Source organism: Thunnus maccoyii, chromosome 23, assembly GCF_910596095.1.
Source record: "Thunnus maccoyii chromosome 23, fThuMac1.1, whole genome shotgun sequence".
Taxonomy (NCBI): Eukaryota; Metazoa; Chordata; class Actinopteri; order Scombriformes; family Scombridae; genus Thunnus; species Thunnus maccoyii.
The window spans coordinates 11,349,962-11,369,024 of record NC_056555.1 but is presented as its reverse complement, the minus strand read 5'-3'; the positions used below and the strand labels follow the sequence as shown (position 1 = coordinate 11,369,024).

The following is a 19,063-nucleotide window of genomic DNA, read 5'->3' as shown; positions in this document are numbered from 1 at the left end:
CCAGGAACAAATATCAAAGTTGGCCTGATTTAAAAAGGCTGCTTCCAAGCAATAACTCACACACATTATTGCTCACAGCACAGCACAGCAGAAATAAGTCTTAGGTTTGTTGGGATACCTCCCTATCACCTGGTTTTCCAGGTTCATCATGTTTACTTGTGTCAGTGAAAATGAATCATTTTTATGATGGTACACTCTTGTAGTCTCAGGTATGGCATAAGCTTAAAAGATCATTTAAAATTTTAAAGATTTTTTTCTTATGAGAGCAGTCAGGCAATAAGATTTATTAAACATTCTGCAGCTATTCACGCCATACTATTTTTGTGCTCCCTACAACATAAACTTTTGCTAATGTAAAACCATCTAAGCCTAGTGTACGCTGACATTGTACATTTTCTTTCTTGGTTTTTATTCATTGGCTTAAAGACTGGCAAAAATGACACAGTAACAAATTACTTTTAACTCTCACAAATTTGGATGTAAAGCACTTGCATCAGACTTTGCTGTGAAAATGGAGCCTCACCTCCTGAGATGTGTGCGAGTTATCAACTGTTACCTCGTTTTTAGTTTTCTTCCTATAGAGATGCATCTACCTTCACACAGTCAGGCTAGGAAATGAACATCAGTCCCATGACAAATGCTGGTAAACTTAGCAACAGGCAAAGTTTGTGTACTTGTTTAATGTTTGGTCTGAAAAGTTATTTTCCTGAACTGATCATAATGTGCAATATTTAGCACCTTTGCTCTTCATGTTGCCTATCTTTCATAGACAGTGCTGTATAAATGTCATTGTCTAATATCCGCACTTTGTGTTTGTGTGAGTGTGCGTATGTGTGTGTGTGTGCATGCTGAGAGTGACTTGAATGTTGATTGGTTGGATAATGTTTGAAGAATGAATAAAAAGTTACAAGAGCAAATGGGTTTGTTTCATTTTGGGAAATGGAGAAATGGACTCATTGTCTTCATCAATCCAACCTAATAACGATGCAACTAACACTACCTTTGTGAAGCTTCAAATTATCAAATTTAGTTCAAACTATGTCGGAGAGGTGTTAATTGTGCTGTCCTTTGGAGTACAATACAGATTAAGAATTTCCTGTTATTTTTGTCAGCCCATTTTCCATGAGACATAATAGTACTCCTTACAATGTAGCCAACTGTTGTTCTAGAAAGCTGTTGTTCAAGTAAAACTCCAGCAGAGAGCGTACTTTCATAAAACAGGAGGGCAGGGTTGGAACACAATGGACATCAGCCTGTGAGAGGAAATGCCAGATGATACAGAGAAACTAGTTTGTCAAAAACAAAGGCATTGTGGGTGAGAAAATGTGTTTAAAATTAGAGTCCAGACGAGTAACATGAATGTGGCACAGCAGAGAGTACAGTACATACTTGTGGGAAGCATAATAACAAGAGAAAGAAGTAAAGTTTTCCCTTTTTATGTCTCAAATTTAAATCAGACCAGATCAGAGCAATGAGAGAATAAATGTGACTTTTACTACAGAAGATAAAACTATCTGCCCTCTTCAGTAGCTTGGTCACTGCCACTCATATCAAAGGTTAAATACAACAACGCAAATGAATCAATTCAATTATACTGTCTTAACTATGTATGACATTTAATTTCTTTTGAATTCCACTCGTCGAAGGCTGCACTGAAATTATGAGAAGGAACAGCACATGACTAAGAGGAAGACTATTTTGCCTTCAAGCAGTCCAGCTGATTGCCCACGAGATCCAACCCTAAAGCACAATAAAATGTCAAGCCGTATCAGCCACCATCCTCTCAAATCCACAAGCTGAAAGTGATAGGTGTTGGTTTGGTAGGCCAATGGATAAAAAACAGTCAATTAAATGTCTGATAAAAGAGAGAGATGTCTCTTTAAATTCTTGACTTGTATCCCTGTCCACTTACACGGTAAAACATCCAGAGATAAAGATGTGGCCGACAGCTGCAGGCATGCAATACTACACTCCAAGTCGTAACAGCAAACAGATGTGAGGCTCATGCTGTGGAGCAGTGAAAATCAAAACAGCAAACATAACAAGAAGGGAAGTGGCTGCAGTTACAAAAAGAGAAACAAAAGATGGCGTAAAAACATGGTAAAAGTATGTCAAAAAGTGGCAAAAATGCAGATGTGAAACTAGTTACAACACAACACATCCAGGTGTGTTTCAGCTAACACCCCCAGAATCAACCAAATGTGACTGTTTTTTTCCCCATTTAGGCCATTTACATCCATGCTTGTGGTGATCAACATGAGAACTTCCCTCCAGGTTTGAGGCCATGGTGAAACATTCGCAAATGGACTCCATCATAAAAATTTGAGGATGTGTTCATTACAGCATTTCCCATTTTTACGACTTTATTAATTCATATATATATTAGTATTATATTTTGTATTGAATTACTTTACAACTACACATCTAAGTCCTTCATTACCATGTATATGCACAAGTATAACCTCCTTCCTGACATTTACCCTCACACTCACCAGCTGCCTTCACTGTTTCAGATGCTACCCTGATACCGCTTTACACAGCATATAAAAGGCATTATCAAAAGCCATTAAAACTTTATAACCACCCATTAGGCTTTCAGTGTTGCCACACAAGCTGTGTTAGTATTGGTCATTAACTTGCTTATCTCACTCGTTTCATAATCTGATTTTATCTGCTGAGCTGGTTTCTGTGAACTGGACCTGAAATATTTGAGCCTTGCGTGTTTTTGTTGGCACAGGAAGATGCAGAGGGGTGTACTACGAGGCGAGATTAGTGGGTTAGCAAAGTATGTTGAGCCTAAAGCCAGGGTTTTCAATGTCATGAAGGTGGCTCTCTTTTAACCTGGCTACATCACCATGGTAACTTTTACTGCAAACTTAACCTGGTCTGTAGGAGGTTATGTTCCGAGTTTCGGCTTAAATCGGCAATAAAAAGCGCCGCCGTTTCACTAACCACCTGATTTGCTGCCAGGTTCGTTTAATACTGCTGGTACTGCAGCTATTAGAACATCGATTAGAAAATTGATTAGTCTTGTATCATACTTACCATTGATTTGATATGTCATATTGTAAATTTGTAATGCTGCAATAGGTTAGGGTTACTTGTGGGATGGGATTTTGTTACAATATATTAAACTACTTCAAATTAAAAAAAAAAACAACAACAACTAATAAAAACAAGAAACTAATGAAGAAATACTTTGAACAAAAAATAGAATAAAATGGATTAGTGTATTGGTATTTATCACAGATAATATTAAATATATAATACCACTTATCTCTGATCGCGAGTTTAGGGTTTGTCGAGCCAGCTCACACAAAGAAAGCCTGGGTATGTTGAACTTGCTTCGTAGTACACCCCGCTCTTGGTCTTGGTGAACCAGTAAAAACAAGAACAAACATGCACAAGGAGTCAGGAGTAGTCATCTCTCAAATGCCATATGTTTGTGTTCTTCTCTTCATGTACGAGGCATCAAAGGTAACGTTTGCATAGTAAGATAAAGGCACGTTTTTGTGTGTGTGTGTGTGTGTGTGTGTGTGTGTGTGTGTGTGTGTGTGTATATATATATATACACACACAATACATACTAATAAGTTTTAAAGCAAAACTATCCACTTTTTGCTCAGCAGTGACACCCATGTGGCCACAAGTGGGAATTACATCAACAAATCAGAATGATGTGTTAATTTCTCGTTTAACTTTTGTGATGGAAAAACAAACAAACAAAATACCCTAAAACACTAAAATGTTTATTTATGACTTGTTAAAAATGAGTGTAACAGTAGTTGGTTCAGTAGCTATTGGTCATACCAGACCAAGTAAGACTGTAGCAGCAAAAAGGCTGAGTGTATTGAATGAAGAAAGGGTGTATTTTATTACAAATTAATTCTACTTTACCTTTGTGAGGGGAAAAATTTGTTATTTCTCTTTCAAAAATTACATACTTACTTTAACATAATGCTGTCATTTGTAAAATGCAAAAAACAAACAAAAAGACAAACAACCCTTAAATAAACATGTGTAGAGTGATAAATTATTCTGCCTGTTGTACTGACAAAATGGATAAAGTAATAAATAATAATACATTTAATTTGACCCCACTTTTCATTCAAAGTGAAACTAAAAGTGATACAGAATTAATAACATAGAACACACAACATAAAGAAAACAAGAATACTAATTAATTTAATAATTCACAACAAATGACACAAATTAGGCCCAAACAACGGATAATCTTTCTTAAACCTTGTTTGTGTCTCTTCAAAATGCTGCTCAGAGTGAATGAAAGCAGTGAATTTCTAATTTCATAGAGACCCTCTGCTCAGATTTCATGCTATATAGTGCAAATCTTGCATATAATCACACCATTTGTGCTGATTCATTCCTCGCTCTGTAATGCCTCTCTGTCTGTCAACAGAAAATTCTCATTATCTGGATCCATGCCTGCAGACGTGACTAATCAAACCCAGACACACTTTCTATCTGCCTATTAACCCCTCCTCTCTCGCTGACTTTTACATGAAAAGCTGCCTTTTCTCTGAGTGCAGTTTAGCGAGAGTCTGCTTTGCACAGCTGAAGATCTCCAACATGATACCTGCAGTTACACTCAACAATGGAGCAAAGATGCCTATTATGGGTCTAGGGACATGGAGGGTAAGGCTGAACATTTGATCCTAATAATAGAAAATGTTTAGAAAAAATATGAATGGACGGACTGGATACGGAGCCTCTACTCATGTCCTCTCAGTTCTGTTTACATTTCAGGGGTTCTATTGCCTGTATCTGTTTTCCTTAATCTAATCTACCTACAAACTAAGTTAGAAAGTACAAGAGTATAGTGACATTTATTGTTTAGGTAGTGTATTTGCAATACAGTGAACTGGTTAATTCTGCCTGACGTCAGCATGATCCGAAACTCATCCAGATGAGTAATATTTTACGGCACACTAACCTCTGCCTGAACAGATGAATTTAGCAGTAGTCATACTGGTGATGCCAGCATTGATAACATGCCCTTTACATGCACTCATTTCTTACTATTTCATATATTCTGAATAGAACCTATTCATTCACTGATATAAAGCCAGAACCACACATAAAAGACAATCAATGCCACAGTTGGATGCTTATCTGTGTCTGTAATTTCCTGTTTTTTGTATCTCCCTACCTCACTAGGCAGAACCAGGAAAAGTCACTGAGGCCGTAAAAGTGGCTATAAGTGCTGGTTACAGGCACATCGATGGTGCTTATGTGTACCAAAATGAAGAAGAAGTTGGGGCTGGAATTCATACCATGATGGACCAAGGAGTGGTGAAGAGAGAGGATCTATTCATCGTCAGTAAGGTAAACAGCAAAAGTCAATAAAAAGTTACAAAAATATATAGGTAAATCTACATATTTTCTCAATTTGAATCTGTTTTTCTCTAACAGAGTTAGTTACCACCTTTAAAATTTGTGGTGCATTTATTCTATTTTTTGTCAGCTGGTGAGGAAGGATAGGGGGATGATGAGTTTATACAACTTTGAGTCTGAAAATGGAGTGTACTCTGTGGACAGACTTGTTGTTGGTCAGGTGCCTCTTCTATTTTACATTTAGTTCTCTCCCCTCCAATGTAATCATCACATGCAATTTACTATTTACAGTAGCCACATACTGTATGTGACTTGGTCCCTCCCGGAGATTATTTGACATAATAATACTGAAGTATTACCACCAGATTACCAGTTTGCCCTACCCTCACATCACACCAACAGGTATATTTATTAAAATCTCTTTGTTTTCCATAGTTATGGTGCACCTTCCACCTTCCATCTCTAGTGAGGAAGGCCTGTGAGAAGACTCTCAATGACCTGAAACTGGACTACCTGGACCTATATCTCATGCACTTCCCTATGGGAATGAAGGTTTGCATACTACAGCCCTGTCTTAGCCAGAGAAAACAGAAGTTTGTAGGACCAGCACCATCAAAAGATTATGTTCAAGTTGAACCTTTGGTCTAGTTTACTTGTCTAAGCAAACCTGACCTCAGTGAATTGTGTAACAGTTACACGTTGTGGGCCCCAGACTGTTATGTTTCCCTACTTAACATTTGCTCTGCAACCTCCACCTCTACTATGATAGCTAAGAAAAACGGTTTATATATTGTGGATGCATACAAGTTTTATTATCAGGAATAAGAATGAAATGAATTCATGTTCTGACTTTAACGTTTTTATTTTTACCACTGCAGCCAGGGGACGATCTTTTTCCTTTTGATGAGGACGGCAAGATCATTTCTGATGGCAGCAACTTCTTAGACACTTGGAAGGTAATTTAAGGGACCCATAAGTTTCAAACTGACACACTGACTGCTGGCAACTTGCATCAAACTATAGATGAACACATAAACAGTAGCACCTTTGACATTTTAAAACAAGATGCATTACTAATACAAGCGTGCAATGTGTCTAATAGGCTATGGAAGAGCTAGTAGATGCCGGGTTGGTCAAGGCTATCGGCATCTCTAACTTCAACAAGGACCAGACTGAGGCCATACTCAACAAGCCAGGCCTCAAGTACAAGCCGGCCACCAACCAGGTGCAACACAAGATTGCCAATATGTAACATAATGTAAAAGAAAGGATATGTAAGGGTGTGTTTGAGTGATATGTATCTGTGTGTGCAGATTGAGTGCCACCCATTCCTGATCCAGGAGAAGCTGATCAGCTACTGCCATTCAAAGGGCATCTCAGTGACAGCTTATAGCCCTCTGGGCTCCCCTGACAGACCCTGGTGAGCAGCACTCATAGAATAGCATCCACAGATTTACATGTCAACTGTTGCATATTGTATTTTTAAAAAAATTTTATTTACTAAAGGGCTTCATCTGAAGAGCCCTCTCTCCTGGAGGAACCTAAGATAAAGGCTATCGCCAACAAGTACAACAAGAGTCCTGCACAGGTAGGAAAGAAAATCATCTACCTAAGGTTTTTGTTATTTCACTTGGATGTTTGAGCTTCAGTGAGCAGAATGATACAGTATATGTACAGAGTTTGACACTAGAAGACCATACATGTGTTGAAGGGGGGAAAGTTCACCTTAAATCTTAAGCTTAACCTTAAATCTGACTTAAAAGATGTGTTCCTACGAGCAGGATTTGTGACATCACAAGTAGTTTTGGAAGCCAATTGTCCAGTATTCAACTTACACAAGTGTAATGTGGAAACTCGAAGCCTCTGGTGCACATACACTGAAGTATTTAACAATTTTGAAATGTTTGCACTTTCATATATTCTGGATTTTTCAATGAGGGAGAAGAAGCAGATGTAATTTTAACATTTTTAAGGACATGATTGAACTGTTTTGGAGAAATGTATCTGGAAAAAATTATTATTCCAAGAGTATTTTATATGTCTTAAAACCTGTCTGCAGGGGCTCTTGAAGTTTGAGATGCAAAGCTAAATTTTGTAATGGAGCACATATTGTGCCATTTATCCAAAATGCCTTGTAATTCATAAATAATAACAGCAGTATACGCTCCACATTCTCCAGTTATTAGCAATACAAAGTAAAGCACATATTGGGTGTAAAGATCAGAGCAGACAGCAGTAGCACGAGTGTACGACACAAACTAGTAGAGACAGTTGCTGTATTGTAGTGATATTTGTATGTGTTTTGGTTGATGGGTGCATAACCTCTTTGTCCATAATTATGTAAAGCTCCATTCTAAGTCAAATAATGGAAGTCAGAAAGGAGCATATGTCAGTGTTGTCACATGGTGGATGTTTGTTACAAAAGTGGCAAATTAAACAGTACAGTATTGTGTGTCCGTCCATCACAAATGTGGTCATGCAAAGATTTTCCAGAAGACCCCTGAATAATACTTAAACAATGCTATGCACTGTCCCAACCAGGTTCTTATCAGGTTCCACATCCAGAGGAATGTGATTGTCATTGCCAAGTCAGTCACGCCCAATCGAATCAAGGAGAATTTCCAGGTACAGTATAACAATCCTCAAACTGTGGAAGATAATTATTTTTGTCGTATTTTTGTCATTAATACTGGCTAATTTTAAACTATAGTTTTACTGAGGATCTGAGCTGCTTGGCTGTTACTCTCTCTTTTAGGTGTTTGACTTTGCATTAAGTGAAGACGACATAAAGGTCATGCTGAGCTTGAACAAAAATTGGAGAGGTTTCCCCATGCCATGGTGAGTAGACATGAAAACAGGGAAAAGAGAACAACAGGAAGAGATATGATGGGTTAACAGCTGGATCTAATCAAATTTCTTTAAGCTTGAGATGAGGTTACTGGGTGCATTGTCATTACCAGCAAAGCACAAGTAATGTATGTTTCTCATTGTTTCTCTACAGGGGCTCAAAACACAAAGATTTCCCACTGAATTCAGAATACTAACACATCAGACAGTATGCTGCATAGTTTTTTCTTTCTTTTCATCTACTACTGAGCATTCTTTTTATTCAAAATCTTCACTTTTATCTGGATTACTGTTTTATAATCTTTGCTACTGAATGAATGAATGTTTTGAATGTTTTGAATTAATGAATGACAAATGAAAGCATTTGTGGGTTACAGACACAGTCTGCTTGTTTTGCTAAAGTTATCCACAGAGAAAGTTAGAGGATAATAGACAGTACAACTATATTTGGGAATATGGATCTGTAATCTAAGATAATTCCTTATAAACATAAGTAGAGTGCGAAGAGTGCACCGACCACACAATAAAATAATGAAATACAATCCAAACAAATCTTTTGAAGTGTTACAAAACACTGCAACATGAATTAGTTGACAAAATGGCCTAATTTCTTTATGTGTCAAGATAAATCTATGTACTGTATGATCATGGTAACAAAATACTACTAGCAATAAACCTAATGTGACCCACAATTGTTGCAGTGTTTGTAATATTGATTATGTTAGTCCTTTTTCATGAAATATTTATATGTCTAACCTGTTTCTATGCTGTATATGTTTTTAATTCTTTATGTAAACCACTTTGAATTTCCTTTCTGTTCATGTACTACTTTAATAAACTTGCCTTGCCTATAATATGAATGCTGTGTGACAATCCAGCCAAAACAGTATGTGAACTATCTGACCTGACAAAATATTGACATTTAATCTCTGCTGTTAAACCTTTCTCCTCCATTGAGTTGAATCAGTCCTCCTGCCTCCCCAGACTTGATAACATCTTAGTTATCACAGTTCTCAGATCTTTCTGCTGACTCACACCTGAGACTGTTGGTCCATTTTCTTTGTTTACAGCCTTAATTTCCTGCCTGACAGGAGGATAATAAACATTCATTGCTACTTCAACTTCTTACTTGTCATAAATATGGATACTTGCACTCAAATGGCTGTTATATAAGACTCATAGAGACAGTAGGGCACACCTCTGGTGCATGAAAGCTAAAGGAAGACTTGTCAACACTTACTAGAGGGGCAAAATAAGCAAATTGTATGTCACAAAAAACATATCACACTACATTTAAAAGTGTGTTAACCTGTGTGTCACTGACAGCTCCTCATAGCACCACACAGCAGTTCATGCATTCCTCGTTTCACTCTCACCATTGGCTTTTCTGACCCCTAGTGGACATTAAGAGGCATAAACAGTTTCTGAGTAGTCTCTTCAGTTTATTTTGTTCCACAGGACAGGATTGCAATGCTTTACAAACAGTTCATATGGGAAGTGAAAGCAGCTATTCCGCAACAGGCTTAATACACATGATTCCACATGAAGAGCCATATATGACTCATAATAACGAGAAGTGCTTCATCATCCTGAGGCAAGTCAAGATAATAGTGCTGTGACAGGAATTATTCTTGGCAGTCAAACAGGAAAAATACTGTTATGAAAGAGAAATTTGGAGAACGACAGGTTTATAAATGAGAATGTTTTTGAAGTATCATATTTGTGCTATAAAAACGTGTTTTGATTAAAATACTGATTTTCACTTGTGGTTTAGCTATGAGTATTATTTGTTAGATTGTTTTCTTACATTTGACACTACAAACATGTAAAACTTCAAATAAAACAAAACAATATTCTATTTCCAGAACTAACTCAGAGTTGTATCTGAAATCTGTACATTATATGGCACGCATTTTTGTTCTTCAGTAACTCAACACACCACATTGACAACAAACTTTAACAGTAGAATTTGCTACACACAGAAAACAAATACATTCTTGTGCTCACATGTGTTCAAGTGAAGAGTCTCGATTGTACAAATGCAAAACTGATACCACAGTATTAATTTCTATTGATTTATTTTGGAGCTTTTTCAACTTTGGAGTGTGTGTAAAACTGTAACGAGATGAAGTGGGTAAACAAAAGAAGTGGGCATTTCTTCTGAGAAATGTACCATAATAATGAAAAACAGATGCAAGGCCACCTGCTCTAAAGAATAGGAACCAAGCAGTATAGAGCGAAGCAAACCACAGCAACCACTGTAATCCTGTGGAAAATCAGCATTTTTCATTTCAGAATTCAGCGTTAAATGGATAGTCCTTGTGCTTTGTGCTCCTATAGAGAGAAAAAAAAAACAAAAGGTAAGATCAAAAAATGTTCCCTGATGCACAACATCTTCTTAACAATGTTATAGACTAAACACAAAAGACCACAATCTCACCATTGCATGGGACAGACTCTCCAGTTCCTGTTGAATCCTAGTATAGTCTTCATTTCCCCCTCAGTTAGTTCAAAGTCGAACACCTGCAAGGATTTAAACAACAGTCTTCATACATGAGCCAAAAGGGGGTGTAAGTAAAGCAGATTGAGGGCTAATCCCGGCAATATTTGAACTATTTCTTTGCTAATTACCTGGAAATTCTCCTGAATGCGGTGAGGTGTGATCGACTTGGGAATTACGATCACGTTCCTCTGAATGTGGAAGCGGATCAGGACCTGGCAGGGAATTAACATTTGAACGTGACAGGGGTTATAACTTTTACCCAACAACAGTTAAGGTCATGTGAATGGTATTTATACCACATTTATCTTTCTTGCATTTGTGTCAATTCCTACTACTACTACTACTACTACTGAGAATAACCTCAGACTAAAGATACACATTGTTCTTTATAAATACAAGTCTGACTGGAAAAAGGAACATGCAGTCTTTTTTGTGTGCGACAGTTATTCTAAGCTTTGTTTAATTTGGTTTTGTTTACATTGTGTTTGAGCAAATGTGAGTGCCGTACCTGAGCAGGTGTCTTCTTGTGTTTCTCAGCAATAGCCTTAATGTTGGGATCCTCCAACAGTGAAGGGTCTTCTGGTTTAGCCCTGCAATTTAAACACAACATTCATTATCATTTACAGGACTCAATCAGGAGTCAGAAAAGGGTTTGCTCTCAAGTCACTTAATCACAATCAAAAATTGCTACAAAATATGAGCAGCTGTTTAAACTATCAACACCGTTATGTGTGCTTTTTCAAAGCAACATGAGACCAAGAACAGGGCCTCAAAGACGCAATGGTATCTCTACGCAAAATTAAGATTATCAGTCAAAAACACACCCAAACTAGAGGAGTGCACTCAGCAGAATACACATGTCCACTAGGTGTGTCTGAGGGCATGTACAGACTCAGTTTTCTTTTAGATGCATAGAATAGTGTGATGGTATTGTAAGCAAGCGTCCTCCTTTGTTCACCCAACTGAATAAACTTAAAGTAACAATAAACAGGACGGTAAATCCAAACTTCTCAATTTAAACGTTGCTATTATTTAGAACATTTTGTTCTCACACACCACACAAAATACCTACCTACACTACCTCCCTCTTTCCTCCCAAACAAGGAAGAGTTGAATCTCACTCAATTGTCCCTCCTCGCACCCTTACAGCCAAGAAGGCGGTGAAGTCATCAAAAATGGGGATTTATTCATCTCGTATCGTGGGTGGATCATAACATATGGGGTATGGAATTAATCTGCAGATGCTCAGTTTAAGATGAGACCAAACTTTTCTATGGATGTCAGTTTTTGAGCTACAACAAAGGCCTGGACTTGTTTTTAGCCTAGCTGATTGCTGGAAATGCCTTTTGCTGCAGTTGTTGAGCACTTGCTGCTCCTACCAGCTGGTTAAGAAGAATGAGGAGTCAGCAGTCAATGGCGGTATAAAACGCATTATAAAATAGGTTTTTCAACAATTGTCTGCAACCACGAGAGGTCCTTGAGCAAACAGTCATAAATGTGCACAAAAAATATTAGGCTGATGGGTCCAGTACTATGCGAGATTAGCTGCGGACAGATACAAGCACGGACACATGGACACACATGACCAAACACATGATTTCCTCCAGACTTATGCCTGGTGGAGATAACAAAAAAATGGGCAATTACATAATGTCTAAATCATAACAAAATATGCCGCACAGACAACCTACATAGACAAAGAGGAACAACAGTCACAAGTTGAAACTAACCGAAGAGACATGACAGACATAGTGAGGTTGACAAATACCGAACTGTCAATCAACAAAAAATGACCCATATTGTAGCACTGTGTTGATTTACTGATTTCAGAACTGTTATTTCATATACCTGATATTTTGTTATAATATTAATTATTCTACTAACTGACCAAGGTCTGTCAGGGGACCCAAGGGGGCTGTAAGCTGTCACTGCGATGCCCTGAGAGTGGCAGTAGTTGATCAGCTTGTCCTGAGTCAGGTACGGGTGGCATTCCACCTAGACAGACAAACACACAAATGATGAATTAATGAGCCTGCTTATTCGCTGCAAGTTGCACTGACTCATAATGGAAATTCAATGCCTACAATGTAATAATGTACAACGTGTCCTGGTATATTTCTCCTGTCTGCTCAAAGCAAATCAGTAAATAGTACACGTTATTAGACTATGTTACATATTAAAAAACATTTTGCTTTGCATAATACAAGGTACAGTAATACTTTGTATCAGTGACCATCTAGCCCTTGAAATTATTTTTCATGTCTGAGCATAATCTTGACTGATGATGAGTTTCGGCAATTTGGTTCAATTCAAAGTCAGCTATATTTACGTAAGAAAAGTGTCTTACATAACAGTTTTCAATTTTCCCTAATCCATCACATCCTGCTATGTCTAAAATGTTGAAATTGATGAGTGCTTACATCAGTGAGGCACAAGACTACATTTGTATGATTGCTTTAGGCATAACCATGTAGAGCTTACTGTACTTTTTTGTCATTATTTTTTATGATAAATTCACTGATATTCAATTTCTGAGATGACTTTGTTCTGTGTTTGGTAACAAAGGGCAGAAGGAGAATGGTGCTGTAATCTAATATACAACAAGACCAGACAAAACAGGACATTGATGGTGAACGATGGTTCTGAAAAACAGCAAAAATATAAGGTCGCCTCAGCTAATTGGTCTAGCCTGAGGGGAGACTGCTGTGGCGCGTTACGAATTAAGAAGACATTTATTTCTCAGACCTGATAGGGGACGACAGATAATGGCATTATGGCCTCTTGCCCTTTAAGGACCGCAATCTTGAAATGTATCTGTTTGCTTTCTGCTCAGCACTCTAGATGCTAACCATGACTCAACCATATTATATCTAAAAAGGCTGCAAAAGTAAAGTTAAACATTATCGAGCCCCAATTGTTACCTGGTGAAATGTGTTATGTCTTCCTTCTACGAATGTGTACCAAGAGTAAATACGTTCCTTAGTGTACCTGGTTGACAGCAGGCTTGTATTTGAGGCCTGGCTTTTTCAGAATGGCTTCAATCTGCTCCTTGTTGAAGTTGGAAACACCAATAGTTTTCACCAAACCGGCGTCCATCAGCTCCTCCATCCCCTGAGAAAATTGATCATAAAAAACATGTTTAATTGGGACATTTACTGAGGTTACTTTTAGAGGTTGTAACTCGTACTGAACCCAATGTATGCCCTCTAGATATCAACCAAACCTCTAAAAAATGTGTCAATGCCTCACTGATCTCAGGTCTTGTTCCATTACTTTCTAAGCTTGCACTAGGCTAAACACATCTAGACACCTTGCTTAGATCCCCCCAACTCCAGCAACTTTCTTTAGTAGTGGATCCTCTGCCTTTATGAATGTGTCTGTACATGTCCCCACTGGGTCACAATAATCAGGAATCATTGTTTAGATCTTTAATTTCCTGATATTTAAGTTTTAAGCTGATAACTTACCTCCCATGTCTCCAGGAAGTGAGTATTATCATTGATCGTCTCTCCTGCGCTGTCCAAAGGAAATAGCTCACTGCCAGCCTGTGTAATGACAAATGAATTATAGCCATGAGGTTTACATCATATTACTACAACGTTGACAGTATGGAGGCTCAGTCTTGAATGAAACTTGCAAAATATGAGTGCGGATAGCACTGTAAAAGGAAATTTCATCTAAGGGATATCTAACATGGTCTAATTCTGTGCATTCTGCTCACAGACACACTGACAGAGTCAAGCAGGACATGAAAATAGTGTTCCTACCTTGAAACCCATGGGCCAGTGCACTAGATAGAGGTCTAGGTAGTCCAGTTTGAGATCACTGAGAGTCTTCTCACAGCCTTGCCTCACCATTGACTTCTCATGGAAAGTGCACCACAGCTATGAAAAGAAAGGATAGGTGAGCTAGTATATACTGTTTGAATCCAGTATATAAACAGGAAACGTCAATTTGAATGCCCATTTGTGGGAGAAATATTTATTAAGGCACGTATCTGTACGTCATGCACAGACAACTCACCTTGCTAACAATGAAAAGATCCTCCCTCTTGACCACTCCATCCTTGATCATGGTGTGAATACCCTCTCCCACCTCTGCCTCGTTCTGGTAGACATACGCCCCATCGATGTGCCTGTATCCCGCTGAAATGGCTGCTTTCACTGCCTCTGTAACCTTTCCTGGGGGAGACTAATAGACATGGTTGGTAAGTTATTGTGGTATACAGGGTACAGCTACTATTTACTAGAACTGGTTCGGATGTACACCCTGTAGCTTACCTTAGCAACTCTCTGGCCTCTGAGATATACCGTACCATAACACATTAATAAATATTTGTATAGTGTTCAGTGTAACATACATACAAATTGCACAAAACTGCCACTGCTATCCAGTGTCTATAAGAGACTTTTAGTTCCTCATTTAGTTTCTCTGTTCAGTTTTCGGGACAATTTGGTTGATAATGGATATGAGATAAGTTAATTACACTTAAATATTGTTCTTGGGGTAGCGTGTACTCCAGCTCTTCTTTTGTGTATTTAGGCTGGGACATTATTAATACCTAATATTTAGCCTATGTCTTTTGTGGTGGGAGGAAAACCATGTACAGACTGTCAATTTTCCTCTTGGTGGACAACAAAGTCTGTATTTACCAGTGGTGGACAAAGTATTCAGATCATTTACTCGAGTAAAAGTATCAATACTGCAATGTAAAAATACTCCATTACAAATAAAAGTCCATGAAAATTCCTACTTGAGTAAAAGTACATAAGTATTATCAGTTTGATGTAGTTGACGTATTAGTCAAAGTAGTGGTTTTGTCCCTCTGACTGATAGTTTGAACCACTTTATATACAGTGACTTAGTTTAGTCCAGTGGTTCCCAACCTAGGGGTCGGGCCCCTCCAAAGAGTCACCAGATAAATCTGAGGGGTCGTGAGATGATTAATGGGAGAGGACAGAATAAAAAACAGGAAAGAATAATAGACATCTGAAATGTGACCCCAACTACACACTGTTTTTTGTAAGACAAAAGACAAAAAGGTTGGAAACCACTGGTTTCACCTTTAACAATGTGTTGTATTTTAAAAGCTTGTTATATTATCCACTGTGTCAAATCTTCATTTGAAAAGCTGTCAAATAAATGTAGTGGTGTAGAAAGTACAATATTTCCCTCTGAAATGTAGTAGAGTGAAAGTAGGCCTATAAAGTGGTATAAAATGGAAATATTCTAGTAAAGTACAAGTACCTCCAAATTGTACTTAAGTATAGTATTTGAGAAAATGTACTTAGTTACTTTCCACCTCTGGTATTTACTTATCGTGTGTCTATGTCATAACTCGTACTAAATACTATTAGATATTTTTATTATAGAAAAGCATACACTGTAAGCAGAAAACGACAGACTTCTCAAATGAAGTGCACAAAAGCTTGAACTGTCCACAAGTGACAGGAAATAAGCTCTCCGGGATGACGCCCGATGAAGAGCTAAGTAAGCACTTATAGGGTTAGGTTACGTAATTGTCGGTGCCTATAACTGAACGTAGACTAGCTTAATTGTGCCTTTTGTGAATTACACTGAATGAAAGACTACAATGAAAAGCCCACCGTCTGTGCAGCGTAACCTGACTCAGCAGCAGCTTTGCACACGACGGTCATGGGTCATACAAAACCTGCTGCTGGAGCGCATTAGCCAAGGTTGGTGCTGTATGGTTGTAAATTAGCCAAAGTGACAAAAACTTTAAGCGTAAAATGCAGTTAAAGGCGACTTTAAGTTTAATTTTCTCTAGGTATTTCGAGAAAAGACAGCTTTAACGACACACTTATGTAACTTAGTCTCCAGTCACGAACTCTCTGTTCGCGCTTAGCTAGCTTAAGTTAACTATTAACTAAAGCTAAATGTAGCAAGATAGTAATAATACATTACACGCACCTTCCACGTCCCCAGTCCAACAATGGGCATTTGTGCACCGGTGTTCAGTTTCACTGTTGTTGCCATTTCTTCGGGACGAGCAGAGCCTGAGAGCGGTGGTGACAGTCGAACAGAGAGCGCAAATGCAGTGCACGGCGCTAGCTGAACACCAGCATCGTCTATCGATTAATGATGCCTTTTAATTAATTTAGGGTGAACTGAGGCCACACGCTCCTGTCACTCTGTTTTTATTCATTCTGTCCAATTCTGAACATATTAATCCACACAGGGCCGGACGAAGTGATTTTTAGGGCCCGAGGCAAACCCAGACGTCCCTTACAATAGAGAATGTTTGTACTGGCAGTGGTAGAAGTACTCAGATTTTTACTTAAATGAAACAAAACACTCTGTCGCAATACAGTCTATGGTTGAAAGTCCATGTCTCGCACAGCACAATGTGCTTGAATTTCCACTGCTTAAAACTGTTCAATTGATTGATTTTATGGATTGACAGACACAAAAAAACACGAATCCAATACACTTAGGCTATTTCCAACATGGTCTCAAGATGTTAAAAGACAAAAAAACATAAAGAAGCACAAGACAATCAACATAAAAACCCAGCAATACAGTCATGAAATCAAAAAACGACAGGGGAAGCTAATTTGAACTACTTAATATATGCATCATATTTTATTTGTTGATCATATGTTTTGCGTGTAAAATGTTAAGATTACAATTGTCAAAGTACCAAAAAATGTACAGTGTTTCCTTCTGAAATGTAATGTAATGGAGAGGGAAGTAAAATAAAATAGAAATATTCAAATAAAAGTACAAGTACTTCGGTGCAATACTTCAATAAATGTACTTATTCACTTTCCACCACTGGTACTCTATTGAGGAGGCTGCTGATTGCCATGGATGCAATCATTTGGACCAGCCAGTGCATATTTACTCAAGCACTGCAAATTTGTAAGTAAGGTTTTTGCATATGTTCTCAAATCAAATCTGATACTTTTAAAGACATCGACAAAGAAAATGTAGCCTAATACTCTTTCCACAAGAGAACAAAATGCACATTAGAGTTGGGCAATAAGTTTGAAATCAATCACAATATTATTACTTTGTCCAGTACTGATATGCATCTCCATAAGTAAAATCACATATAAAGTAATGAAAATATAATAATCAGATCATTTTATGCAATAAACTGTGTTCCACCGGGGCATTACAGACCTGCAGTCTGCATGATTTAGCTTATCTTGTAAGCCGTTTTACATGTTTTGCAGTCTGTGTGCTATGTAAGTGACATTTGACAGGGCGCCTCAGACACTCAAATACCCAAGATAGTTCCCAGACTAACCACACCTGAGAGGCCACATGACAAAACAACACATGCCTTTTGCATTTTTCTAAATATTTTTGTGGGTGCAGTCATGCAACCACTAGAGGGCACCATTATCACACTCACTGAACATGTAACACAGTCTCCTCAAATCACCTAACTGAGGCTCCAAAGTTAAAAAAAAAAAAAAAAAAAATCACATAATTTCAAACATTAGCAAATATAGCCAGAAATGACATTGACTGCAGCAATTATGTGTATTGATCAGTACTGTTGATCTCACTTAATGCTTTCATGCACATGTCCAATCTTTGATTTAACTACAAAAATGCTCTTTGAACCAGCACAGGATATAGTCATTGTGTGGTCATGGGGGAGATTATGTTTTTTTTAAATTAGTATTTAGCACTTTGACTACTTCTTCTTCATGGCATTATGCTTACACTGTAAAGGAGACATATCTTCACAATGTGCACACACAGACCAGCCTTAAACCCAGAGAGACAGCTAAAAGACGGAACAAATACAAGGTGTCTCTCTTTTTCTTTTTTTTTTAGTTAAAATCAGATAAAACCTCACAGACCTTTAACTGAGCCATTCAACACTCTGTGCAGAAGATAAGAGCGGGAGAAGAGAGCGAAAACATACAAAGGGAAAAGTTATGGGAGCCGGCAGCCACTGTGTACCTCACAATGGCTCTCGCTAAAGTTTGTGTCGCTTCTGATCTTCTCCCAGCTGGACGCCAGCTTTTCAGGCCCTGTCTCTTCTGATCTAACTTCAGACACTGGAGGGCCTTTTGCCAGCCTGCAAACTGTCAAAGTACCCCAGGAATCAAACACTGTCGCGTGCTGTCATGATCAAAGACCCACAGGTAAACCAGACGAAGACACAGCCACATACAATTGCCATATAAAAGAGGGGGGAAAGTTTTCATTTCAGAGGCTCTTATTCTGCGTCTACAGGCAGATACCGTTTCACTAGTCTGTACCGAGTGCATCGATTAGAATAAAGGAAAAGAGAAATGGCCGTGCATTTGAAGATACAACACAGTAAAACCAAGTGACTCTCAAGGAAACTTTTACACAAAGAGTGTAGACTTAGGTGAG

At 38.1% G+C, this 19,063-nt stretch overlaps 3 protein-coding genes across 9 annotated transcripts in view; 2 read left to right on the top strand and 1 right to left on the bottom strand.

Annotated features, from left to right (window-relative positions):
- The first annotated feature begins 143 nt into the window (after window positions 1-143).
- Window positions 144-9,528, top strand: LOC121890906 (aldo-keto reductase family 1 member B1-like). 2 transcript variants are annotated; one of them, XM_042403537.1, is made up of 12 exons: window positions 144-2,970; window positions 3,296-3,477; window positions 4,527-4,653; window positions 5,176-5,343; window positions 5,788-5,904; window positions 6,231-6,308; window positions 6,455-6,577; window positions 6,666-6,772; window positions 6,859-6,940; window positions 7,894-7,977; window positions 8,108-8,190; window positions 8,354-9,528. In XM_042403537.1, the coding sequence occupies exons 2-12, from the start codon at window positions 3,440-3,442 to the stop codon at window positions 8,394-8,396; spliced, it is 1,050 nt and encodes a 349-aa protein (XP_042259471.1). In that variant the 5' UTR covers window positions 144-2,970; window positions 3,296-3,439; the 3' UTR covers window positions 8,397-9,528. The 2 variants fall into 2 exon arrangements, with proteins under 2 accessions (XP_042259471.1, XP_042259472.1); XM_042403538.1 differs by lacking the exon at window positions 144-2,970 and having other exon boundaries at window positions 3,406-3,477; window positions 4,418-4,653; window positions 8,354-9,527.
- Window positions 9,529-9,620: 92 nt separating this feature from the next.
- Window positions 9,621-16,899, bottom strand: akr1b1.2 (aldo-keto reductase family 1, member B1 (aldose reductase), tandem duplicate 2). The gene is made up of 10 exons (XM_042402693.1): window positions 16,634-16,899; window positions 14,726-14,893; window positions 14,470-14,586; window positions 14,170-14,247; window positions 13,691-13,813; window positions 12,591-12,697; window positions 11,211-11,292; window positions 10,831-10,914; window positions 10,640-10,722; window positions 9,621-10,533 (listed from the first exon to the last, which is right to left on the bottom strand). Exons 1-10 carry the CDS (start codon window positions 16,697-16,699, stop codon window positions 10,491-10,493), a joined length of 951 nt encoding a protein of 316 aa, XP_042258627.1. The 5' UTR covers window positions 16,700-16,899; the 3' UTR covers window positions 9,621-10,490.
- The window catches only part of tfec (transcription factor EC), a 59,069-nt gene continuing 55,824 nt past the window's right edge, over window positions 15,819-19,063 (top strand). For 5 of the 6 annotated variants that reach the window (XM_042402685.1, XM_042402687.1, XM_042402686.1 and 2 more), the window contains exons 1-2: window positions 15,819-16,398; window positions 18,693-18,828. The gene's annotated coding sequence lies outside the window, so the exon portion shown is untranslated. The remainder of the gene's footprint in view (window positions 16,399-18,692; window positions 18,829-19,063) is intronic. The other variant, XM_042402683.1, reaches the window with a different exon arrangement.